This window comes from Vicia villosa, linkage group LG6, assembly GCF_029867415.1.
Source record: "Vicia villosa cultivar HV-30 ecotype Madison, WI linkage group LG6, Vvil1.0, whole genome shotgun sequence".
Classification (NCBI taxonomy): domain Eukaryota; kingdom Viridiplantae; phylum Streptophyta; class Magnoliopsida; order Fabales; family Fabaceae; genus Vicia; species Vicia villosa.
The window spans coordinates 11728330-11755741 of NC_081185.1; the positions used below are offsets into that span (position 1 = coordinate 11728330).

At 31.7% G+C, this 27412-nt stretch overlaps 3 protein-coding genes and 2 non-coding genes across 7 annotated transcripts; 3 read left to right on the plus strand and 2 right to left on the minus strand.

Annotated features, from left to right (window-relative positions):
* The first annotated feature begins 1041 nt into the window (after positions 1 to 1041).
* Positions 1042 to 3764, plus strand: LOC131608902 (transcription initiation factor TFIID subunit 8-like). Of its 3 annotated transcripts, none has more exons than XR_009285873.1 (3): positions 1042 to 1309; positions 1470 to 2867; positions 3398 to 3764. XR_009285873.1 is itself a non-coding variant. In XM_058880485.1 (2 exons), the coding sequence occupies exon 2, from the start codon at positions 1575 to 1577 to the stop codon at positions 2727 to 2729; it is 1155 nt and encodes a 384-aa protein (XP_058736468.1). In that variant the 5' UTR covers positions 1042 to 1309; positions 1470 to 1574; the 3' UTR covers positions 2730 to 2975. The 3 variants fall into 3 exon arrangements, 1 of the variants encoding a protein (XP_058736468.1); XR_009285872.1 differs by having other exon boundaries at positions 3437 to 3764; XM_058880485.1 differs by lacking the exon at positions 3398 to 3764 and having other exon boundaries at positions 1470 to 2975.
* A 1970-nt stretch (positions 3765 to 5734) lies between these two features.
* On the minus strand, positions 5735 to 9622 carry LOC131608904 (protein LONGIFOLIA 1-like). The gene is made up of 5 exons (XM_058880486.1): positions 9338 to 9622; positions 8764 to 8997; positions 7023 to 8647; positions 6788 to 6941; positions 5735 to 6535 (listed from the first exon to the last, which is right to left on the minus strand). The coding sequence occupies exons 2-5, from the start codon at positions 8915 to 8917 to the stop codon at positions 5928 to 5930; spliced, it is 2541 nt and encodes an 846-aa protein (XP_058736469.1). The 5' UTR covers positions 8918 to 8997; positions 9338 to 9622; the 3' UTR covers positions 5735 to 5927.
* Positions 9623 to 17693: 8071 nt separating this feature from the next.
* Positions 17694 to 18293, minus strand: LOC131613200 (uncharacterized). Its single transcript, XM_058884889.1, has 2 exons — positions 18135 to 18293; positions 17694 to 18014 (listed from the first exon to the last, which is right to left on the minus strand). Exons 1-2 carry the CDS (start codon positions 18291 to 18293, stop codon positions 17694 to 17696), a joined length of 480 nt encoding a protein of 159 aa, XP_058740872.1.
* A 4250-nt stretch (positions 18294 to 22543) lies between these two features.
* Positions 22544 to 22628, plus strand: TRNAM-CAU (transfer RNA methionine (anticodon CAU)). The gene is given in 2 exon segments: positions 22544 to 22581; positions 22593 to 22628. It is a non-coding gene; the product is annotated as a tRNA-Met (tRNA).
* Positions 22629 to 26206: 3578 nt separating this feature from the next.
* Positions 26207 to 26291, plus strand: TRNAM-CAU (transfer RNA methionine (anticodon CAU)). The gene is given in 2 exon segments: positions 26207 to 26244; positions 26256 to 26291. It is a non-coding gene; the product is annotated as a tRNA-Met (tRNA).
* The last annotated feature ends 1121 nt before the right edge of the window (positions 26292 to 27412 follow it).

The window sequence follows — 27412 nt, forward strand, 5'->3', positions numbered from 1 at the left end:
TACATTAATTATTCAATGAATCTAAAAAGTGAATTGTCTCTTATATAGAGGAACGAAGGTAGTAATTGAATGTATAGAAAAAATGTCTGGTAACCCATAAAAACATTTACATCACTAAGATTTTTTAATACAAAATACAATTTTGTTAAAAAATATGTGAATAATAGAAGCTAAAAAATGTAATATTATATTAATTAAAAAATTATTTAAGAAATTGGGTTAAAAGTAATTTAAGTCAGATTTAATATTATTATCAACTTTAAAATAGTACAATATATATTTATTATATTATATCAAATTTTATTTTTATTAAATAGTATTGATGTTAGATATGTAAAAAAATATAGTGCAGAAAAGTTTTGTCTTTTTAAGAAATTTTTTGTAAAAAATTTGGTGGAAATTATAATTTATGAAGCATGTGAAGAAAATAGGAATAGACAATGGAAAAATAGAAAGAAAAAAAATAGCTGCATGGAAAAACTATCCACGTGACTGATTTTAGAAGCAAATGGACAATTTGGTAATTAAAAGACCATATGATTTTCTTATATCGTAGATATCACAACACTCTTCAATTTTTTCTAACAATTAAGTAAGTTGAGATAACATAAACGAAATCTACAAAACATAGTATATCTAATATGCTAGACTAAATTACTTAATAATCTACCTTAATCTAATTAAAATACAACTAATCATCCAATTTACAAATCATAGATTGAGTTATTCAAAATTTAAATAACTCAAATAAATGAAATAAGCAACTTACAACTTTAGAAATGCCTTACTCTATCAAAATCAAACTAATACCTTGCCCTTTACAATAACACTTACAAAGCAAACAAGAGAAATTGAAGCACTAATATTTTAAGGAATTAGAGAATAGATATGAATAATGTAGGTACATCTACAACAATGTTTTTTTTTTAATGTTTTGATGATTTTATGTTTTTATAAAATCTATTTAAATACATTACCACTCCTCAAAACGACGCCGTTTCCAATATATTTCTACTTAATTATCTATTTAACCATCATTATTACACACACTTCAATTTCCCCAAATTAAATCTCAAAATCGCATCGTGTTCAAAAGCACAATCATTCTCCAAAATTCATCTTCTCCCATTCTCTTCTACCTTTCGAATTGTCTCTTTCAATCCAAGGGTTTAACCAAACCCTAACCCTAACCCTAAAATCCCCAATTTTTCTCTCTCGATCTTACTCTCACTTTCTCAATCTCAGTAATTTCAAACCGATTCTATATCACTGCATGCTCTTAGATCTAATCATTGTCTCCCAATCACTGGTAAGTTTTCAATTTCCAATTTTTAGCATTTTTTTCTCTTCAAGTTTTTCGTTTTATTTTCTGTTCGAATTTGGATGAACTAGGTTTTTTTTTGTGGTTTATGATTCTTGCATTGAGCTCGTGTTATGTGTATTCTAAAGTTCGATTTTTTTTCCCTCAGAAGTGATCTTGGTGAAGTTTATTAATTAGGGTGATTTTGGGGATGATGAATGATAGGGATTTGGGAAATTTTGATTGGGTTTTAAAGTGATATGAAGTGCTGAATATGAGCAATGGCAGTGGGAAGACTGGAAAACAGCTTGAACAGCAGCCTAACACCACGACGAGGAGGAGGAAAGTCGGTGGCAGTGATGAATTTGCGCAATCTATTGCGAAGATTGCAGTAGCGCAAGTATGCGAGAGTAAGGGTTTTCAGGGGTTTCAGCAGTCTGCGCTTGAGACGTTATCGGATGTTACTGCTCGGTATATTATGAATATTGGGAAGTCTGCGGGTTGTTATGCGAATCTTGCTGGTAGGAATGAATGTAATATTTTTGATGTTATTCAAGGGTTGGAAGATGTGGGGTTAATGCAGGGTTTTACAGGGGCTTCGGATATTGATCATTGTCTTGAAGATTCGGGTGTTGTTAGGGAGATTGTTCAGTTTGTTAATGAGGTTGAACCGGTTATGTTTGCACACCCGATTCCTCCGTTTCCGTTTGTGAAAGAGCGGGTGTTGCCTCTGAGTTTTTTGCAAAAAGGGGAAGAGCCTCCTGATGAGCATATTCCGGCATGGCTGCCTGCATTTCCTGATCCGGAAACTTATTCGCAGTCAACTATGGTGAATGGAAGAGGGACAGAACCAGGTGTTTCTAAATTTGAGCAGGAAAGAGAGAATGGAAAGGCGGATCGGCCGCTGTTGAATTCGCAGCAGAAGATGGTCTCGAATATGTTTGAAAACAGCACCATGATTGACCCTGCAATTGCTAAAGCAAAGACAGTAGCAGCAGAAAGTAACCCTTTCCTTGCCGCGCCGTTGAAAATTGAGGATAAAGAAGTTGCTTCTGTTGCCCCTCCGGCTAAATTCTTTAATAATATTGTAGCTTCTGATGTTCCTATTGTAGAAAATTTTATTGAAAAAGAACCCATTTCGGTATTGGAGACATTTGCTCCAGCAATTGAAGCGATAAACAGCACATGCGATGATTCCAAGGAAGATCAACCTAAATTTCCTGTGAAAGAGAAGCCTACTGTACGTTTTAAGGTTGGGACTAGAAATAAATTATTTGGAAGGTCAATTGGTTTGATTCCACAAAAAGAGGAGCATAAAAGGACTTTGCCCTGGTTTGCAATGGAAGACGAGAAGGATGATAGGAAAAGAAGGGCCGAGAAAATTTTAAGGGAATCTTTGGAAAACCCAGATCAGCTTGTTCAGTTGTAAAATAGATTGCTTTATTAGAATCTGTATACTAATGAGAATATCGGGATATTGAAATCTGGCTAACTGTCTGGTTACGTGCATTATAGGATGGATGTTACTATTTAGCTCAGACATTTTTCTAGTTTAACAATTTTTCAGGTATGTGCATGTCAATTGTTTGGTAGAACATTTATGATTCTTTTAATTGAGATTTGTTGGCACTCTGTACGAACTTTCCAAATTTAGAATATGAAATATCTTTATTTAGTTATAGCAAAGGGGTGAGTATGATGATATGCTTTGCCGTTAAAATTGCATGCTGCGTCTAAGGATTGCTCGATCTTGTGTGTTATGGCTCATAACTGTAGTGAATACTAGACTGCCACTAGGGTCAGGTTCCATTGGGAACGGTGTGATATTGCCATTTTGACCATAGAAGTGTGAGATTGGATGATCCTCGACGAGCTGGGCTGAACCGCTGAAGCAGGTTTCCGGGTTTGATCCATTGAATACTTTTTCTTTTCCTAGATTGGTTTATTTGCTTTGTCACCACTACCTGCCTGCACTGCTGCAACACCAGACTCTTCACTGCTGCTTCAGCTTATGCTTATATGATTTTAATTGTTATAAATATTGATTGATATTATAGTATCCATAGGCCATTTCAAACATCCATTTGCTGTTTGCAGTTTTCCAGTAGTACTGATAAATCATTTGCATTCATCAAGTTTCAGGAGAAATTCTCATGCTTTAAGGAAGTTGTTGTATAAAAGTGTATCCTCTTTAAATTACTAGTTGACATGAAATGTATACAGAGCACCAATCCTCTGACTCCAGCGTGTATCGGGAAATTAAGTAAGCTTAATGACACATTCTAAATTGGAGCTATTTGTTGTTTATGATTTGTGTATCGGGAAAAATTGAGATTCATGGCTAAGACGTGTGTCAAGCTACCGCTCCAGTTGGTAGCTTCCCCCGAATACATGAGATTGGCCATTTCAACTCAGTTCCAAATATAATTGAAGTGTGTTAGTAAACTCGACGAATTTTGTGATATTTTGTTACACTGATCCTTCTCTGTCTCTCCCATTATCATATTTTGATAAAATACGCCGACATGTCCAATTTCGAGTTATTTTTGTTACACTAACTCTCCTCTATTTCTCCCGGTATCATATGTTGATATTGTTACACTAACCCTCCTCTGTAACTCCTATTATCATATTTTGATCTACATCAACTATTTGTCTATGATCTGTTTTTTTTTTTGTTGATAATCTATCTGTCTAGGATCATGTTTGTTTGCTACATCAATGTAACGGTTGAATAATAATAAATTAACACTAACTCAGTTTGAGTGAGATTACAAAAGATGTGTATCTTAAAGAGATAGTCATGAAGGAGAGACCAAAACACCAAAACCACTGTGCATTTCAAATTACTTTTGTTGAATATAGTATGAGGAAAATTTATCATACATTCTTACACTTATACATTTATCCCTACACTTCTTTTTTATTATCAATGTTTAAAAATTTTCTTTTAATTTTATCCTTATCAACATAAACAAAACACTTCTTTTTTACTATCAATATTTAAAAAATTTCTTTTAATTTTATCCTTATCAACATAAACAAATTAAAAATGGAAATAAAATTAATATATGATGTTTTCATTTTAAATAAAAATAATAGTATTTATAAATAAATACTCCTTCGGTCCTATTTTCACTTTTTAAATACATTGAATAATTAATGCATCTAGATAGTATATAGATCAGATAATCAATAAATCTAATAAGTATATATTTTTCTTATAAATAGAAAAGGAGGGAGTAATATTATATAGATCAGATAGTCAATAAATCTAATAAGTATATATTTTTCTTATAAATAGAAAAAGAGGGAGTAATATTTTGTTTTTTTATATGTAAATTAAAATAAATATCATATAAAGAATACAATAAAATATATTATTAATTTTTTTTTTTTTTTAAATAATTATAATAATGGTTTGTAAGATAACATAATGCAATTTGGTTTGACTTAATAGTTATGTTTGAAGATGATTCAAACACAATCGAATCAAAATGCAATTTTTTACAATTTTAGATTTGATTCAATTCGATTAACGATTTTCTATCGAATCGTCTTTTTGGAACATCCCTAGTCAAAAGTACCATACCTTTTTCTCTATCTCTCACTTTAAATACTTTCATTCATTTTTTTTCTATTTTCTATTTTTCTTTGTTTCATCAAAAATAATTAAAGGCACAAAGATATGGAAGTCGAAAGTCATTGAATCTCATTTCTTTTTAGTGACATGTATCCCATTTTTATAAGTGAACAGTTTGTTTTTAATTAATTGATTAATATTCATTATTAATTAAAAAATTATTTTATATTATTATAGTAATCTATTCAGGTTCTAATAATTTTTAATTTTTAAGCCAACCTTCCAATTTGCAACTTGAATGAAAATAAACTCTTTTAAATGAAACACATGCTGAGTAATACATATATACTCTTTGATGCCCCCACTAAGTTTGAATGATTCTTTATATTACGTAATACATATATACATATGCTGAGTAAATGTACATTAAGTTTTGTTCACTTTTCATAAAGATATTAAGCAGTAAAATAGGCCTTCTGCATTGCATCTCTCAAAGTCTCATTTTACTGTACGCTTTGATTTATATAACAGTATTTTAATATTTAAAAAGAATATAATATGATTGTTTTACTGTAATTTTATTTTATCATATAATATGTGAAATATTAAGGTATGTGTTTCTATTTATTTTTTTAAATTTAAAAATTTTAGTGCCACTCTATCATATATTTAGAGATTTAAATGATTAGTTAGTTTTTTTATTTGTATATTTAGCGGAACGCCCCCACTACTCAAATCTTCTGGGTCCGTCCCTGAACCTAATAATATCAATCTAACAATATCGGTTTCTGGTTGAGATAGGGTTACAAAATTGACTAAATTTTACCATTATACAAATTGAAAATGTGCTATACTCATGTAACATGAAGTAGTTATTACAATATTCTATTTAACCATGTGAAAATCAATACTGATATACATTTATCTGTATTTCTCCATGTATTTTAGAACATAAACTATAAAAAATACATGAAGAAAAACAAAGATGAAACTGTCAATTAAGCAGATTATCACCTAACAAATCAAAATAAATTTAACAGATTATCATCTCTCACAAACTTCAGTTATCAAATCTCTAAAAATCGACCGTTCGATATCCAGCACGATATTCGGTTTCTCGCTGCCACGGTTAGTCCAAACTGTATTCCGATCCTTCAAATCTCTGCACAATAGACTTATCGAATTCTCATCCTCGTGAAAAATGTCGATATTCTTGTTTTTCGGTTGTAGCTCATCTATTTCTATACATAGCTCTTCGAAAAGCTTCTTCCCTTTTACCTTTCTCTCTGCTAAAATGTCGTTGACCACATCGAATATGAGTTTTCTTCGCAGTTTCTCAGGACTATTAGCAATGAAAATGTTCTTCGCACCGTCTTCAATATTGAATCGCGTCGTATTTGATGTATTTGTCTTCATTTGTTCAAGTGCTAAGAATAATTTCGGGTTAATCAAGGTGCCTTGTGAATGAAGTAACTCGTTAGAGTTTCGATGATTGACTAGACCGGAAGCTATTAGTATTTCTGATATATACTTATGATCAGGATTCTCGATGTTGTTGAAATTCACGAGTTTTTCATCGTTCCAATCAATTTCTCGCAGAATTTGATCCACGGAGTTCTTCTCACTATCAAGACCAATGCTTAAAGCTTCATCTATAGCAGAAGATTTAAAGAAAATCAGTATAATATTACTCGAAATCTTTTCGATGATGATTATCGTAAAGCCATAAGATGTACATTGGCTTCATTGGTTCATTTGATTAACGAATTCCGATTATGGTTATCAAATCAATTTCATACAGTGAATCATATAGAAAGACGAGACTCGTGTATGAGTCGAGATTTTGTATACGAGGCGAGACTTAGGATGAGATTCATGTACGAAATTTGATATAAGTTGCTTACCTAATTTTTTTGAAATATTCGATATCTTTTTCACCGGAGACGGTGGATCTTCCTGATAGAATGCAGCATCAAGAACAGATACAGGACTCGGCTGTTCAGGAGTGACAATTTTATCGGCCTTAGAGTGTTCATTCCTCGAGTATTCAAATTCATCCTGACCAACCAAAAAAATAAGGTTTAACGAATTGGTTTTGATCGAAAAATCTAACTAACTATGCACTAAAGAAATACTTACATTTTGGTTGATATTCGCTGATTGATCGATCCGAACAATTTCTAGAGTGTCCAAGCTTCTGTTGCTGTCAAAATCGGAAGAAATGACATTAACATGATGCTTAAATTTTCTCAAAGAACTTGTGTCGCTAAAATGTTCATCTCTATCCTGCAAAACGGAGAAATCGTGTCTATGTGGTGAACACGAAGAACTCGGCAGGTCCACAAGTTGCCTATTATGTTGTCTTCTGTTAATCGTGGAATCGGATGATGGACTAGCCGGTGGAGAACGCGTCTCGAATCCAAACTTCTTCTGCAGTCTTGGACTCCCGGTTACCGTTATGTTACCGAAGCTGATGGTGTTTCTTCCATTTCTGTCTTGAGAAGTCTTTGATGGTTTTTCTGTTGAGACAATACCTTTAGCTTTTTGTTTATCAACCAATCTTTGATGAATTGAAAATTCTGTTGAAGGAGTATTATTGGCTTTTCTAGTCACTTTTGTTGGTTTCATGATGACAATTGGCGATTTCCTATCACGGGTTGAATTCGATGATGACTCAACCGTGACGAATTCCGAGTCCTTTTGTTGTATTCTCGGGCTTTTTGCTTTAGAACTTTCGTCGAGACTAGTGTTATTGTTCTTAGTGTCAGATGATGAATCTGAAAATCTCTGCATTGCTTCAAGAATCTGTTTAAGGGCTCGTAGATCCTTTCCCGACTTTTTGAACTCGAGTTCTGCTAGCCTTTTTTCGATTTGTCCGTATACAGAAAGCGAAGACTTTGATGCTTTTGTATCAGAACTTTGGTTGGCATCAGGTTGCCTTGGCGAAGTTGTCGATTCTAGCGCGAATCGCGAATGTTGTTTCACATTTTTGATTGAAACATCATCCCTTCTATTTCTCGGGGAGGGCGAACTTTGGTGTTTCTTGTATTCATCATTTGTGCTGGCTCTTGCGGTAAGATCTATTTGATCGGTTGAGCAGATAGACGTCCGACAAGTTTGCGTCGAGTCCGGGAGAGCTTCTAGTCCCATCAACTTAGCAACAACACTTGATGATCTTCTTGGTGTTTCTAATTCTTGCAACTGGCTCGTTGAGTTTCTCTCGTACACGTTGCGAGCCTTGTTTCCTTCGTTGATCCGTCTAACGGAACCTTGCTTGCTGTCCAAGGAAAACCTAGGAACTTCCTTATGCACTGTGGCGGATTTCACCGCATCATAAGAGAGTCGCGGCGAGTCCCAGTGTGGTTTTCTCGACCTCGAAAGATTATGTAACGGTTCTTTCGAAACCTTAACTCCTCCATCGGAAGATTTCATCGATAGCATAGGCCTCGGAGAGTCTATGTGTTGATTCTTCAATGCATAAGCTTCAACCTTTTTCTCTTCCTTGATTAATGTTTTCACATATAAACTTTTAGCTTCTCTATGCATTGAATCTTTGACAACATCATAGAAATCAAGTGATTGATGCCTTGAATGTGATTTTTTCGGAATTTGGTTTTGTTTGTTTGATGATGATTCAATCTTGATTATTTTATTGAAATCAATAGAAGACATGCTAGATGAACGTGACGATGAAGACACGGATGTTATCGATGATTCCGTAGAGAAGTGTGGCTTCTCTTTTGCAATTTTTTGATTCTTTGCATCTGAGAAGGAAGAAAATGTTGAATTAGACCTATCTGACAAATATCGATATTATTAGACTGAATACTACGTCATGGAACAAAACCACAAAAAATCAAAGATTTGAATACTTGAATACCTGAAGTAGATGAATTCGGAATGTAACTGCTTGTGCGATGGCCGGTAATGAAACGGTGGCGATCAAAGAGCTGGAAAAATCCAGTGATGCATCCAATCTGCTTCTGCAAATCATTCTTTTCATCTTTCATAGATTTCGAACCGTTTACAGACATGTTTATTTGATTTTTTCCCTTCAACTATGAAGTTTCCACAAAGCTTCTTCTTTTTCTTTTGTTATGCAACAACCATGCCCCTATTCATTGCAAAAGAAAAAAAATCTTAAGTTCAAAATCATAAGTTTACATCTATGAAGTGACACAGACGTAAACACCGGCTAGATAGATACTAACACATGTTAAACATCTGACACACATTTTTTCATAGGTGTCTGATACTGATACATGCTAGACATCTGACACACATTTTCTTAGAGGTGCCTGTGCTACATATGTTTACATTACGGGCGCAATGTAAAACTTTCGGAAATAAATCGAGTAGAATTTGCAATGTACTATAATATAAAGATTGCAGAAACAGAAGAAAAGGAAAAAAATTGAAGTGAAAACAAAGCAATTATAGACATTAGTATTTACCTTAATTTGTTGACTAAGAATTCAGAAAATGAAGAGAGATTCATTTGAGAGAACCAAGAAGAGATGTTTTTGGTTTCTCTGTCTGAGTTTGGACAGAGAGCAGAGGAATAATGCTTTTATTTTTAGTGTTTTTGTTTCTCAAGAATATGCAGAGGCCAGAAGACAGAGAGTGTTTTGTTTTGTGTTTAGGAATGAATTGTGGAGTACTATTAATTTATGAATGTTGAAAAATAGGTTGCTTAGAATTGTGACTTTCTTTTTTGTATTACACTAAGTATGAGAGAGATAAAGATGCTTGGAATTTGAGATTTGAATTTGTGACAATAAGCAATTTAATAGTTGAAATTTCATCCTTTAAAAATAATAAGTGAGATATCGCAGATTCAATAAAACTGATTTAAAGAGACTAGACAACTCGGATTTTAGTTTCGTATTTTATTTTTGTAAAAATGAAATATATGTTGAAATCTATTTAATAGTCATTGACTTACTAATTACATTGATGGTTGACTATGATAAATTTAATTTCAAGAAGATGAGATTGGTGAGGTGATAAAGCCATTGTCCCTTTTTGGATATGAAATATTGAATCAAGATCTAACAATTTACATTACAACTTTGTGTTTTAGTCTTGTTTTGGAAAATCAAAGTAATTTGCATAATTGTCTAAATTTGTGCTTTTCACTTAATTACAAGAAATTTAGATTTGAATTTTTATTGTTACAATTATTCATTTATTTTAATTGTCTTGATTGAGATTAGATAACTCTTAAAGCGAACATATCACATTAATCTATACTCTAAAAATCTAATGTCTCAATTCTTACACGCAACTGTATTTTTTCAATTAGTACGCTAAAAGCATTATGTAAAAACAAACGACTTATATTAAACTCAATAATTAAAATTAACTGATCTCTATTCAACGAATCATACTAATTTTTAACACACTATCTCACATTTATATATAATTGAAAATTTCAAGGGCGAAAGGCGAACTGAGTGGCCGATAAAAATGATCTAATTGTTGATAGTCTAATAAATCTTGAGTAGACATTGTTTATAAACATATGTTCGGATCAAAACTCGTCTAATTTATATATAATTGAAAACCTCAAGGGCAAACTGAACTGCCGATAAAAATGACCTAATCGCTGGTAGCCTAACAAATCTCGAGTAACATAATTTATAAACACGTGTTCAGATCAAATCTCATCTAATCTATATATAAATGAAAATCCCAAAGGCAAACTGAGTGGCCGATAAAAATGACATAATTGTCGATGGTCTAACAAATCTTCACTAGACAACACTTATAAACACGTGTTCACATCAAATTTCGTCTGATATAAAACTCTTAACACGATAGCGGGGACGACGACAGGTAAAGAAAAGGCTAAAAGAAGCCAAATCCAAAATAAAGAAACAAGAGAAGGAAAGAGGAAAGTAAAAGGGAAGAAGCTATGCATGTGTGGGACAGATATGTTACTATAAGGTCATTTCCTTCCTACTACTTCCATGTGAACAAAACAACGTGGGGTGGGTCTGTTGCTTCGAACTCTCTCTCACCTTTACCATGTGGAATTTGTCAGAGATGAAAAAAGAAAAGGAATTTAAACAGGAGAAGAAATGGATCTGTATACCCATTATACAATGGAATAACAAAAAGTGGATAGAGATCTTCAGTTTAAAGCTGCAAAGATCAAAACCACTTGTTCAATTATTTTCTTAGATATTTCATTTTTGACTAAAGGGTCCTTTCATGGGTTCTTAGCTTTTGATCTCTCATATGGGTGCCGACCATAGATCTAAATTATGATATGGAATCAAAATTGCAATTGCAAGAGCAATATATGTTTCTGTACTATCAAGATTTTAAGTGTAATTGAAATTTGGATTAAATCTGTTTTGATTTTTACCTGTCACCCCTCAAATTTTATTCGGAACTCTCTATTTTTCATTATTTTAAAAATGTTGATGAATAAATTTGGGATAGTTAAGAACGAATATTTTTGTAATTTTAGGAAATTTTTGGTAACATATCGAAATCCGATAATTTAATTATAAGTTTTTTGTATAATTTTTTGAATTTTTTTATTTTATCGGAAATTTTAAAATATACTAAAATTTCTTATGATTCACTGGAAATTTTAAATTTCCAATAGTGTAAAAATTTTTTTTTACATTTTCGAAAATGTACTGCTAGATTTTTTGAAAATTTCGATAATTCTTTTTGGAAAAATCCGATATTTTCTTGAATTTTTTGATAAATGCAATTTTTTGTAGGGGTATAAAAATAATAGCACCATCATTGGAGGTTCTAGATATAAGTGTGGGATGACATGTTAATTTTTCGTTTCGAGGTGGTTATAAGCCCAATGACGTGTTGGTTCAGTTACCTATCCAAACATGTATCCATGTCCAAGGCGCATCCACAGATGGATCGAGAGACCGATGGATTTACAACTATTGGATTCATGTTTGACTCACTCCAAAGGTGGTTGCCCACCGTTAAATATGAACTAACGAACCCTGAGTTTCACATCATGAAATGTGATGTGGTTTAATCGTCTTCCATATATAATGTATCTACAATTGTTCTACAGATATATTTTGAAAGATAACCTACTTCCATACTTGAATTTATTGTCTGATTTAGATGTTAGAATTGTTAACATTACAAGTACCCACTGCATTAGAAAGCATTCTCCACCACAAGAGTTAGCTTCAAGATCTCATACCAATTATTTCTGACTTGAACAGAAGAAAAACCTATGATGAGATATCAGAAGTATTATAGAAGACAGTTCATCGGATCTTAAAATTAAATATTTTCTTAATAAATTCTTATCTAATTTAATATATTTACCGCACTTTTAAAAAGAACATAAACATTGTAAATTTAGTGAAACAACGCATCTTCTCCAATTTAAATATGAACTCTCATATTATAATATTTAGATTAGGTCTAATTCTACAATACAAAATTGAATTTTATTGTAACAATGTAATATACTTATAAATACATTTTTATTGTATATTTTATTTAATGTGAGACTCTAAGCAAAAATCATAGAGGTGATTACAAAATGAAGCTTATGATATTATACAACAACGTAGTTCATTTTGCCAACAAAAGAGGCTTATATTGTTTTGATGGTGAAGTATTTATTACATGAATGATACATTTTACCTAAATATTTCTTTTGTGGAATTGCAATTGCAGAACATAGTAACATAAATACACTGAAACAAAAAAAGAACAGCATAAATACATCTATTGAATTCTCTGTAAGGGTCAAAATTTAAACCTTGTGAAAAAGGGAATTGAATAGTACTATAGGATATGGAATATTAATAGCTCTTTTGTATGTTACCAACCTAGAAAGTTGTAGGACTTGTTCACTTCACTATACCAAATCAATATTGTTGGTTATGTGCTTTTTGGTTGATACATTTCACCAGAAAGTGTGGACCTAAATCCAGATATTCCAAATTGTTTTATATATATATATATATATATATATATATATATATATATATATATATATATATATATATATATATATATATATATATATATATATATATATATATATATATATATATATATATAAAAGAAGAGATCAAATTATATTTAGAAAATTACATTCACTTAATAATATTATATCAGATGAATATTTTTTTAAAATGAATCGTTATATTAAAAAAATATTATTATATAAATCATACTTATAAATATGGATATTAATCCATTTCATATGTCATCAAAATATACAAAAATTAAGTTGTTTGATAACAGAAAAAATATTTATAAACTAATCTTAAATTTTATAAATATAATCAATCTATATGGTAATGTAATATTAAAAAATACTATTAATATATTTTCAATTTAACCGTTAATTTTAAAAAATATTTATTTGATATGATATTAACTTATCCAAAGTAATTAATATTAATTTGAGTTTATTTTACAATGAATTTCATTCACATATATACTCATTACATTTCACAAGAATTGTTGCTTTTTTTTTATAACTTCACATCTTATAAGAAAATGTGATTAATTAATGAAAATGAAATTTTACCAAATATGCATAACTTGTTGGTACATTTCAAATGTCATAATTGAAAAATGAAAAATAATAAATTGATAGTGATGATCATAATATAAAGTAGAAGATACAACTGAAAAAAATAATAATAATAAAGTTTCTTTTATGAATGTGATGACTATTATGACAGAGAGAATATTTTCTTTGATAATAAAAGAATATGTTGGTAGTACATCAAATCTAACTTAACAACGGTTGTGTGTAAGTATAAGTGATGTTTATTACTTTTTCTACAAATTTAAAAATTTGGTTAAGGGTGGATTTATTTCAAGGATTAAGATTATAATCTTGAAAAAAATATTTCCGGGAATATTATTACTGGGAATTTTATTAATTTCCATCCATGTGTTTGGTGAGTAATCTAATTTTCTAGGAATATTTATAAAATATATGTAATTTATATTTTAAAATAAAAAATAAATGAATTAAAATAGTTGAAAGTGGAAAGTTATAGGTAGTTAATTATTATTCCCATAGGAATATAAGATTCCGACCTTATAACATGGGAATAGAAAGAGACAAAACTATGTGTAAAATAAGTTCCTAGGAATAAAATATTCCTAGGTATAATTTTTTAAAACTTGAAACAAATATTGGAATCATAAATATTCCAATCTATATTCCTGTGAATAAATTTGTTATCCCTCAAACAAACACCCCCTAAGTATTTAAATTAATGAGTTAAAGAAGAATAAATGAAAAATAAAGTATAGCTAACAATAATTCACTAGGTTTATTAGACCCAAAAGTAGTGAGCTTAATTTCCCCATTTATGTGAACTATTTCGTCCGGTTTAAAATATCTCACACTCTTTAAGAATTGAAGTTAAAATAATTTATGTACAACACATATTTCAATTAAACGAGATGTCTTTAATACAGGGAAAAATAGCGAGGATTCTTATACTCTAAGCGAACAATAGCTCATGGTCACAATGACATATACTTAAAATTGATTGAAATTTTAATATTTTAGCACGTCCGAATTCAAAGTTTGCATTGTACCCTTATGCCCAGACTAAAATCGAGTTAGTTAAAAGGAGTTATAGTTAATTAGTGGCAATAATATGGGGGCTATGATGGGCCACGGCTCACCCCAAATAATTCTTTTTAATACTCTTAAAAAGATATGTCGTCATAAGAATTTTATACTATTAAATAAATTGTTTGCAGACATATCCCCTCTTAAATATTATCGTTTATTTTAGTGGTCCACCCACATTTGTTTTCCTGGTTCTGCCATTGTAGCTAATGATATTTGACTTGGTTTATTAGATCCAAAAGTCAAGAGTTCAATTTACGTTATCGATGCGAAGTATTTCGAGCTAGCCAAAATAGTTTCATACTGCTTGAGAATCAAGATTAATGCTAGTTTATATACCACATTCCTACACCTCAATCAAACAAACGTCTTTTCTAAAAGAAAAAATTGTTTGAATTCTCACATTGAAAGCAGACAATACTTTATAGCCACACTGATATAGATGTAAAGTTGATCAGAATTTCGACCTAATGTGAGAACTCAAAATTTGTGTAGCGTGGCCCTTAACCACAACTAGGGGAAATCGAGTTAATTACTTGAAACAGGTACTTGGAAGAGAGTTCTAAACTCTTTTAAGTTCCATAAATTTTTCCTTTTTCTTACCAAACGAGTATAGATTCTGTTAGGTAAAAGTGTACCATTCATTCATTAGCATTCACATTTGCCTTGTAAAGGCTATATACAGAGTACAACTTAATGGGCCTACAAAACAGCCACAACCCAATAAGCCCAAAACCAACAGATTAATACCCAACAAACCCTCCCTTAGGTTGATCTCTATACAACACTAGATCAACATACAAAAAGAAAAACAAAACTATAAAACAGAAACAACAAAACAGAAACAACAGAAGGCCCCAGACTCCATTACTTTACTTGGGGCACCATGGATCACACATTCCAAGTCCCTCCCTTAATTTGTAAAATGTTTCAACCTTAAGAGCCTTAGTCATGATGTCAGCCAAGTGGTCTTGTGATTTGAAGAATCTTAGCTCAATAACTCATTCCTTGCTGAGATCTTTCAAAAAATGGTACCTGACATCAACATGTTTACATCTCCCATGCATAACAGGATTTTTTGACAGTTTAATTGATGAGCTATTGTCACAGTTTATTACAGTGCAACCTCTTTGGTTTAGATGCAGGTGATTCAACACAGCTCTCATCCAAATGCACTGGTAAGCACTAGAAACAGCTGACACAAACTCAACCTCAGTCAATTCTTCATCATTTCCTGTGTAGAATAGATCATCTACATACAAACTCACAATGAGAATCTTGCCCTTACTTCCATATTTGACAAACAGAGTTGGTTCATGGGAGCACTTGGAGAATTTTTCTGCATAAAAGTAAGATTCAATCTTACTGTACCAGGCTCTAGGTGCCTGCTTGAAACCATATAATGCCTTCTTTAGTTTATAGACTTGATCACTTCCACCCTTGTGATATCCCTAAGGTTTTTCCACATACACATCCTCATTTAGTTCTCCATGTAAAAAGGCACTCTTTATATCTAGCTGAAATACACACCATTGTTTGTGAGCAGCCAAAGCAAGAATAGTTCTTATAGTGTCCCACCTTGCAACTAGAGCAAAGACTTCACTATAATCAATTCCATACCTTTGTGAGTATCCCTTTGCCACCAGTCTGGCTTTATGCTTCTCTAACTCTCCCTTTTCATTGTATTTAGTCTTGAAGATCCACTTGACACCTATTGTTTTTTCCCCTTGTGGAAGGGATGTTAGCTGCCAAGTATCATTATCCTCTATAGACTGCATTTCACTATCCATAGCCTTCTTCCAGGTGACTGACTTGCTAGCTTCTTCATAGGAGCTAGGATCTTCATTGGAGCTGAACATAGCAATAGCTAAATTCTGAAGATTGTCAGTCTGATTCTCTACATTCTCCAAATCAGTCACATAATCTCTAAGATAGCTGTGTGGATTTCTTTTTCTCACAAGAGGACCATCTAAGTCATCATTTGAATTGTCATGTTCTGCTCTAGAGTCTTCATCTGGCTCTTCACTATCATCATTGTTTCCATTATTTCCTTCATCTCCATTATCTCCATCATTCCCATTTTGGTCATCATGTAGGTCAATTTCATTGGTGTCTTCAATATCACTTACATGATCAACTTGTTTGGATGTACCTGTCTTGTTCCAGTTCCACCCCTTTGATTCTTCAAAAGCAACATCTCTACTGACTATAATCTTTCTCTCTATGGGATTATACAATTTATATGCCTTTGACTCTGCACTAATGCCAAGTAGAACACACTTGATGCTTTTGCCATCCAATTTTCTTCTGTGAGCATCTGGATTATGAACATGAGCTAGACAACCAAATTTTTTGAAGTAATGTACAGAAGGCTTTACTCCACTCCAAGCTTCTTCTGGAGTCACATCCTTGACAGCATGTGTAGGACATCTGCTCATTACATGTGTAGCTCAATTTACAGCTTCAGGCCAGAATTTCTTAGGTACTCCTCTAGATGATATCATACTTCTAACCATATTCAGTAGTTTTCTATTTTTCCTCTCAGACACTCCATTTTGTTGAGGGGTATATGCTGCAGTTAGTTGCCTTTTAACACCATGATTGCTACAATACTCTTTGAACTCAGATGATGTAAATTCACCTCCCCTATCATTCCTAAGGCATTGAATTAGACAGCCAGATTCAGTTTCAACTAAGGACTTAAATTTCTTAAAAATATCAAAGGCTCCTGATTTCTCTTGTAAGAGATAAATCCATGTTTTTCTAGTGTAATCATCAGTGAAGGTAATGAAGTACCTGTTAACAGCATTTGATTTTGGTGTTATAGGTCCACAGATGTCAGAATGAACCAGTTCAAGCTTCTTTGTAGCTTTCCAGCTGGTTTGCTTTGGTATGTTGTCTCTGTGTTGTTTTCCAACCAAGTAATCATTGCATTTGTCTTCAAGATCTTGCAGTTCTGGCAGTCCCTTAACCATTTGCTTCTTGTAAAGAGTCTTCAGACCCTTAATGCTGAGAGGAGCATATCTGTTATGCCACATACTTGCTTCTTCTGTGGTGGCTTTGAAGCACTTAGGCGAGATCACGGATGCTTTAACAATATACATGCGATTGTTTATCATTTTAGTTGTTAGGATCAATCCCTTTTCTTCATGGAATAATTGACATGTATCTTCCTTGAATATAATTGCAATATTTTTCTATTGCAACTGTCCCACCCTCAACAAATTATTCCCTAATCCTGGAATGTAGTACACATTTGTGATTACATGTATCCTTCCTTTAACACACAACTTTACATTCCCTTTTCCTATCACTGCCATTTTTGAATCATTTCCAAGTCTCACGGACTCTCTAAACTTGTCATCAAAATCAAAGAACCATTTTTTGGTTCCCACCATGTGATTGCTGCAACCACTATCAATATACCATGTTTCCTCCTTGATCTTTTCATTTTCCTCAGAATATACCATCAAGAGTATCTCTTCTTTATACTCAACATAATTTACATTATCCTCCCACTCAGGACATTAATTGCGATAATGTCATAGCTTATGGCACTTATAGCACTCCACCATTTCCCTATGTGATCTTCCTCTACCACGACCTCTCGAGGTGTTTCTTCCTCTACCTCTGCCAACATTGCTCATCTTCAGTGCCTGTTCTTCACTGTGATCTCGTGGACCTTGCATTCGTTGTTCATGAACCAGAAGGCTGCTCTGAAGCTCATCGATTGATAGAGTTGTTACATCATTGGATTCCTCTATGGAGCACACCACGTAGTTGAACTTTGCCGACATGGATCTTAAAATTTTTTCAACCACCACAATCTACTCCATTCGTTCTCCCTGTGCAGTCATTCGATTTGCAATGGCTAGGGTTCTTGCAAAGTAATCGTTGACAGATTCACCTTCCCCCATTGCAAGAACCTCAAATTCGTGCCGTAAAGATTGCAAATTCGCGCGTTTCACCTTCGATGAACCTTGATATTTTCTACGCATCGCCTCCCAAATGTCCTTCGCTGTGTCTCGAACCAAGATTGTCTCAAGAATCGTTCGATCTATGGAATGGAAGAGATAATTCTTGGCCTTCAAGTCGCGCAACTTGCTCTCATCCTCCGCCTTTCGTTGCTCCGGCGTTGCATCAGCCGGGGTGGTGATTACGCTTGATTCAATGAGACTCCAATACTCCTTAGAACGCAATAGATTCTCCATGAGCATGGACCAATGTTCATAGTAGCCGTCGAATTTAGGGATTGAAGGGTGGGAGAAATGTGAGGTTTCCGCCATGGCTACGACGTAGATGGCATTGAAGGGGAAAGAACGGTGAGAAGAAAAACAATGATGAACGTAACAGAAAAACGGTAGGCCGTTAGGATAAGGGCTCTAGATACCACTTGTTAGGTAAAAGTGTACCATTCATTCATTAGCATTCACACTTGCCTTGTAAAGGCTATATACAGAGTACAACTTAGTGGGCCTACAAAACTGCCACAGCCCAATAAGCCCAAAACCAACAGATTCGAAGTTTTCTTTCTCATGTTGCTGATTCAAAATTTGAATTCAATTATCAAAATTAACTAGCAATACTTAAGTATAAATCTAAAAGAATCTTGGTCCTACTAGCTGTATGGATTATCATCAATCATAGTTATTTTTTCCATATAGGAATGGAGCTCTATGAAGTGGTTGTAGCTAGAGGAAAAAATGAATTCCTCTTTGTATTTGTATACTAATAATATAGATAGACTGAGATGAATATCATATAAAAAATAATTCTATCAAAGATACCATATAATTGAATAAAGAATTAAATGAGATTTATAGTAACAAAAAGATATTCCCTTTCACATGCATCTAATTAAGTAAATAAATGAGATACGTGTGCAATAATTAATATATACCTTATAATGTGTGTCACACACGGATTATGATTCTATCCAATTTTATTCAATAAATAAAAAATTTATTAAAATGTCACCAATTATTAATTACCTAAAAAGATCATATTTCTTGATATCTATCTACTTTTGAATGGAGTTTTCTAATTATATATTTTGAGTTGACCTTTTTATATTTTTTACTTAAATAGTTTTGTTTGTCTACTTAATGAGCAAAAACATATGAGAAATGTTAACACTGAAATGTCTATTTATATCTGGAGAAATAAAACCAAATAGATCGAGAGATGTTTATATGAGATTTAATTTGTCTAATGAGAGAGCTTCATATAATAAAATTAATTTAGAGTACCAATTGAATAAATAGTTCATTATGCTATGATAAAAAAAAAATTCAATCATCCTATTTATAAATGTAATCATTGTCATAAACGTGGTCACTTAGAACCCTTTTTCTTTTCTAAAACGCGTAATTTAAGTTGGTCTAAAAAGGATAGCCCAAGACATCTTAAATAGACTAACCCGAGAGGGTCCAAGAAGATGTAGCTACCAAAAATACAAGTTTGATTTATTTTGCAAATATGAGTTGAAGTTGTGCAAAGCATTAGTCTGTAGGCTCCTCCAAAGAAAGATGGGTTTGATGGAAAGCATTATTTGAAAGAATTCTTAAGAAATACTTCCCTCTAGATGAAATGATGTCTTAGAGAGATGACTCTCCTTCTGTTTTATCTGATCACTTCAATGGGGGAGAATTATGAAATTCTTTAAAGGTTTAAGGTAACATATGGTAGAGAGAAAACACAAAAAAAAAAAAATATCGATTAACACTCTAACAAGTGCCTTTCTATGTGCCTAATCCATTTAATTCAATTTTTTTTTACTAATTATATGTTTTAAGAAATAATGTGTTACGGAAAAGGGTGTAAACTAAAAGTAACGGGGTGCGGCAAGTAATTAAAAACTCAAAGTCATCGAAGGTCCATGTAGTGGACCAAGGAAGTTGAAAAAGGATAATTTAATCGATTACACCCTTGAAGTTAATCGATTAAAGATTAAATCTTCTTTTAAATCCAGCACTTTAAAGATGATTTAAATTGATTAAGAGGTCATATCTTCAGCAAACCTGCATCAAAGATATTTGTTCAGAATCAGAGGAATATACCAATCTCCATGAAGTTTTAATTGATTACATAAGATCTTTAATCGATTATGAAGCATATTTTGGGCACGATTTTCAAATAAAACCTTTTTAGATCAATTGTCTCTAATCAACTAGGATTTCTCTCGTCCAAATCAGATTAAGACACTCTTAAACAAAGCTCTATAAAGGTACGCTTTTCTCTTCTCTTTACTCATTATGTATTTGTCTTTCTTGTGTGAGTTGTAACATCCTGAAATTTTATTCGTATTTCTATTATTTTAATAATTGGATTTTTTGTGTGTTTGAGTGGTTTTCTTAACTTTAGTGTTATTATAATTATTAGTATTTTATTATTATTGTGTTATTATTTAGAAAAATAATATAAATTCTGAGTAAATATAATAATAATTGGAATAAGAAAAAAATAGAATAAATAAGATTAAAGGTCGAATGAATAGAAATCAAGAGTTAGTGGGGACTTATAGAATGAGGAGTTGGATAATTAGGAAGTTACAAGCAATTAAGAATAAAATTAATTAGAAATTAGTCTTATAAAGAAGGAAGAAGGAGAAATGGGAAGAAAGAAGAAGTTACGTATATAATTTTCTAAAAAAAAGAGAAAGGAGGAAGGCAACCCTAGGAGCAAAGAGTGCAAGGAAAAGAATCTCCCATCATCAAAGCTCAAGAGAAATTATGCATAATCGAGGTAAAAGGGGGATTATTTTTTAATTGGTATTTTGGCAACGAGGTAATGGGGTTTCCTTTAACCCCTTGTTAGGATATATGAATTCTAGTGATAATTTTATGAGATGTTGTGATTCTATCTTTCTATTAAGATTGATGCTGCGAATTCATGAAAATTAATGGTATTTTGATGTTATCTTGAGATTTTATGGATGAACTAACATAATATTGAAGTGAGATCGATGAGACAATTTTCTTGCTAATCGATGTATTCATGGTGTTGATGATTGAGGATAATAGTATTTAGAGTAATAGATGTTGAATTGATAATATAAGATGCTTAAATAAGATAATAGGTGTTAAAAACTGAATTAAGATGGGTCTAAGTTGAAGAAATCGAGTCTAGGAGTGAAAATCTTGTGGAGAGAGAACTATTACTTATTATTTTAACCATTAAATTGAGAAGAATCAATGGTACAGATTTGAAGTAACGAGTGTTAATAACTTACTCGTGGAGTAAAAAAATCCCTCCTTATATATATATATATATATATATATATATATATATATATATATATATATATATATATATATATATATATATATATAAACTGTTTTTGCTAATGATGAGAATTTAAAGTGTTTTCCGTAAGTTTTCTATTTCAAAAAGCAAAATAAAAATTTGGTAAAACATTTCATATTAATACTCTTTCCATATTTTAGTTTACAAAAATTGGCAGTGAAAATTTGTTTTGGAATTTGTTTTTCAAAATTTTCACCATTCAAACTAGTATTTAGTCTTCAAATTAATAAAAATTTAAAAAAATGCGAACTTATTCAAATAAGCTCATTGAATTCAACATAGGAAATTTGAAGCAGAAGTTTCTATTGTCGAGTAGCAATGAACAACTTTGAGATTCAGTGTTAAAAATGACATTTTATATTTAGATTACATGGAATGCATGTAAGAAACTATCCATTATGAGTTTTCTCTATAAATAGTCGTTGATGATTTTGTTTAAGAGATTTATTAACATTTTAGATATCACATCTCATATATAATATTCAGTCATTTGCAAAAGGGATGTATCTTATTTGTATTACTTTTTGTCAATTTGATTTATTTTTTCTTTCTGATTTCGTTTGGTTCATCTTTTTCTCAACTCTTATTTAAGTTTTCCTTTTACTTAATTTATGTTAAAATATTTAAGTGGTGTATTAAAGTCCTTTAAACTTTCAATCAGTTTCTGTTATTCTTTGAAACTTTCTTACTTTTGTAAGTTATAAACTACTTTCTTAATTTGTTATCTAGTTTTATCATCAAAGGGGTGGTGGCGCAGTTGGCTAGCGCGTAGGTCTCATAGCTTCTGAGTTATCTTGAGGTCGAGAGTTCGAGCCTCTCTCACCCCAACATTTTTATTTTTCAATTAATAATTAATTAATCCATAAAATTACTATAAATGACATATAATTGGAAAAAATATTTTATCAAAAATAATAAAAATTTTAAAACTTTATTTTTTATGCGTAATAAAAAATAGTTATTTCAATTTGTATCTATTTTTACGTGTTTAAATTCTTATCATTTCATCTATCATATAATTTCTACATTACATTCAATATCATGTGCTTAGATACTTCAACCATAACAAATTTGGTACCTCAAGACAAACTTTCTTCATGTTTTTGCGTTTTGTTGGACGTGCAGGTTTCTTTCATAAATGATGTGAGACTTTTATGTCAAATTGCTTTATCATTAATTTCAAGCATTTATATTGAAGCTTCTTTTATAAATTGTCAAGAGCTTACATAGAATATTCATTTGTCGATGTTTGTAATAGATTCTTAATAAAACTTAAAATCAATGTTAACAAATTTGCATGCCTAATGGAAGTTGTTTGAGAAACTTGTAGATTTCAAACTTATAATATTCAAAGCTACAAAACTCAGATTATATGCAATTAACATATGTTAATTCTATTAAAAATAATGATACATTTACGAAAACACATTAAAATATGTTCCTAGAAGATGCTACTTTTAATTAGAATCATTAAATTGGACTAACTTGTATGAGTTAGCCCGATAAAATAGAGCTTAGGGCTTAAAATAAGAGTATGAGTTTTTTAGGTTTTATTAACTCGAACCTAAAAGCTTGGTACCTATAATGGCTAACATGTATAGCCTTTAGAAGCTCGTTCGACACTTATTTTTATAAATTTTATTTGCCTTTCGCTATCTTGATTTAAGGGATCAATTAGATATGCAACTCAACATAGTAGTGACTGTTGTCCATTTTCTAGTTCTGTTACTCACGATTTGGCATATACCTTTTTGTAACTCCATCAAACATAATGTATATGAAATATTTAATTATAAAAAATCAGACCAATAATTTTAGTTACTAATGTCAACATTATTCGCATTGACTTGGGAAATCTTGAATGGAGTCACATTGAGTTATTTACAAGGAAAAAATAAAGGCATATTTAATTTAAGAATTTTAAATTTAAAGAGGATCCAGTAAAATGGATGTGAGGTATATTTGATGAGGTGACTGCATTTCAAGTCCAAACTGGTTCTGGTAACAATGCTTCAGGCAATTCTTCCAATAAGTTTGGCAACAATACACATAAAGGGAAATCTCAAGGTTATGGTGGAGCTAAAGGTCACAGTCGTGTTTGTACACACTGTGGAAGGACAAACCATACCATTGAGACTTGTTTTCTGAAGCATGGATTCCCTCCAGGATCTAAGGGCAAGAGCAAGACTCCAAGCAATGCATCAGCCAATGCAACCGCGAATTCTTCTCAGCCTACTTCAACTGCATCCTGTTTTGATTTCACTTGAAATGAAGTCACCTCATCACCATTAGAGCTGCTAGAGGCAGTAATACCAATTGAACAATTCAATTCCCTTTCTTGTTGAATGACAAGCGAAAAGGCTTTATCTATATCAGGGAGCGGGTTCATCATCATAATTTGGGATTTAGAGTGGGTGAATTTTTCATTCAAACCCTTGAGGAACCTAAGGACATAATCTTGGTCACGGTATTGCCTAATGGATGCGATAGCACAGCAAGAACAGGGAATGTCACAAGAACAAGCAATGATAGGGCGATAATTTTCAAGCTCATCTCACGTGACTTTGAGCTGAGTAACGTAGTTAGAGACATCGAGTGTACCTTGACGAAACTTGTATAGGTCTTCCTGAATATCAGAGATGCGGAATATATCGCTGTGTGAGAAAAGAATCTGCAGGTTCTTCCAAACTCCAGCTGCACTATCAATCCACAATACCGACTTGGCAAGGGATTCAGAAATGGAACGATGAATCCAGGAAAGTACCATCGTATTACACTGAATCCAAGGAGCGTACAGAGGATCAGTGACTGGTGGCTTGATGAGGGTTCCATCGATGAATTTCTCCTTGTACTTAGAGATAAGATAAATTTGCATCGATCTTGCCCAAGTGTGATAGTTCTTGTCGTTGAGCACTGGTGAAACAAGAATGAGAGCTGGATTTTCATTAGGGTGCAGATAGAAGGGATTCATATAATTGATAGAAAAACCAGCAAAACTCTGGTACGCCATTGATTTGCAGAGAGAAAGAGAGCATGATAGTTCAATCCAAGTATCAAGAAGAAAATGATAGCGACGGTACAGACCCCAATCGAATCAAAATCGTGCAAGAATCAAGAAGAGGAAATGATTTCAATCAAACGAGGAGAAGAACAATGATCGATGATGGAAATCGGAAATCAAATAAGCACACAACAAATTGTGCAAGAAAGAGGAAGAATCAATGGATACCAGAGCATATGAAGCTCTGATACCATGTTGACAATGGCGATATCAGGAAGATAGCAAAGAGCCATGAAAAAGAAGATACAAACTTGTCTTTCTGTTATCAAGTTTTGTATCTTCTTCTTCATGGCTCTTTGCTATCTTCCTAATATCGCCATTGTCAATAATATTACATGTGTAGTGGTTACATGTGTTCAAGAAGAAGCAGACACAGGCGAGGAGGACTCGAGTTTGATCGGAAAGGAGGGAAGTGGGAAGTGTTTCCAAGGAGGAGGTTGGTGATGCAAATTTTCGAAGATGGCAAATATTACTCATTCTTCTTTAAACATATCAAACTTGTTTTGAAATAACCAAACATGTGTACTCCATTTTATATATGACAATTGAGACAGTCCTAAAATTACTTTAACCACTTATCACTCAATACCGATGAGAAGTATTATAAACTCAAAAAAATTTTATATATATATATATATATATATATATATATATATATATAATTATGAGAATTTAAAGTATTTTCTGTAAGTTTTATATTTCAAAAAGTAAAATAAAAATTTGGTAAAATATTTCATAATAACGCTCTTTCCATGTTTTAGTTTACAAAAATTGACAATGAAAATTTGTTTTTCAAAATTTCACCATTCAAACTAGTTTTTAGTCTTCAAATTTATAAAAACTATAAAAATGCGAACTTATTCAAATAAGTTCATTTAATTCAACATAGGAAATTTGAAGCAGAAGTTTCTATTATTGAGTAGTCATGAACAACTTTGAGATTCAGCGTTAAAAATGACATTTTAGATTTAGATTACATTGGAATGCATGCAAGAAACTATCCATTATGAGTTTTCTATATAAATAATCGTTGATTATTTTGTTTAAGAGATTTATTAACATTTTAGATATCACATCTCATATACAATATTCGATCATTTGCAAAAGAGATGTATCTTATTTTTATTATGTTTTTTTCAATTTGATTTTTTTTTCTTTCTGATTTAGTTTGGTTCATCTTTTTCTCAACTCTTATTTAAGTTTTCTTTTTACTCAATTTATGTTAAATATTTAAGTGGTGTATTAAAGTCTTTGAAACTTTCAATCATACTATTCTTTGCAACTTTCTTACTTTTATAAGTTATAAACTATTTTCTTAATTTTTTATCTAAATTTATCATCAAAGGGGTGGTGGCGCAGTTGGCTAGCGCGTAGGTCTCATAGCTTTTGAGTTATCCTGAGGTCGAGAGTTTGAGCCTCTCTCACCCCAACAATTTAATTTTTTAATTAATAATTAATTAATCCATAAAGTTACTATACATGACATATAATTGGAAAAAATATTTTGTCAAAAATAATAAAATTTAAGAACTTTATTTTTTATGTGTAATAAAAAATAGTTATTTCAATTTGTTTCTCTCTTTATGTGTTTAAACTATTATTGTCATTTTATCTATCATGTAATTTCTACATTCAATATCATGTGCTTAGATACTTCAAGTATAACAAATTTGGTACCACGACAAATTTTCTTCATATTTTTTCGTTTTGTTGGACGTGCGGGTTTCTTTCATAAATGATGTGAGACTTTTATGTCAACTTGCTTTATTATTAATTTCAAGCATTTGTATTGAAGCTTCCTTTTTAAATTGTCAAAAGCATACATAGAATATTCATTTGTTGATGTTTGTAATAGATTCTTAATAAAACTTAAAATCAATGTTAACAAATTGACATGCCTAATGGAAGTTGTTTGAGAAACTTGTACATTTCAAACTTATAATATTCAAAGCTACAAAACTCAAATTATATCCAATTAACAAATTTTAATTCAATTAAAAATAATGATACATTTAACTAAAAAAATTACAATATGTTCCTAGAAAATGCTACTTCTAAGTAGAATCATTAACTTGGGCTAGCCTGTATGAGGCAACCTTATGCAACATCTATTGATTTATCCAAGTCAATAGATTATATTTAAAAGTGATTTAACATGGTTCAAACATAAAAATTAACTTTTCCAATGCATGATAAAAAAATATTTTGAGCACTAAGAAATGAATATGATATAGAATTCATAAACATGAGATGAAGAACAAAATATTGTGAATTAAGTCATATCTTCATATATCTTTTTCCCCTTCTTTGATAAGGTAATGTTAAGCTTGTCTTCATCAAAACTTGTTGGAAGATTGTCTTTACCTTTACCTCATCTCCAAGTTGTTGATCATTAACATAATCATGTGGCTCGTCATTCTGATCATCACCACAAATAGTATCTAGATTATGAACATGTAGTCGAACCTGATCAATATTAGAAAATTTATATCTTTCTTAGGTGTAGTCTTCTCCACCTTATCAATGTCTTCAATTATTTGGTCTTCCATG

Coding starts and splice junctions, on each gene's coding strand:
- LOC131613200 (XM_058884889.1), bottom strand. CDS start 18,293: ATGTCGGCAAAGTTCAACTACGTGGTGTGCTCCATAGAGGAATCCAAT. Junction 18,015..18,134: donor AGGCACTGAAGATGAGCAAT/GTTGGCAGAGGT, acceptor TAATGTCCTGAG/TGGGAGGATAATGTAAATTA.
- LOC131608902 (XM_058880485.1), top strand. CDS start 1,575: ATGAGCAATGGCAGTGGGAAGACTGGAAAACAGCTTGAACAGCAGCCT.
- LOC131608904 (XM_058880486.1), bottom strand. CDS start 8,917: ATGTCTGTAAACGGTTCGAAATCTATGAAAGATGAAAAGAATGATTTG. Junction 8,648..8,763: donor TCCGAATTCATCTACTTCAG/GTATTCAAGTAT, acceptor CTTCCTTCTCAG/ATGCAAAGAATCAAAAAATT. Junction 6,942..7,022: donor CAGCGAATATCAACCAAAAT/GTAAGTATTTCT, acceptor TTGGTTGGTCAG/GATGAATTTGAATACTCGAG.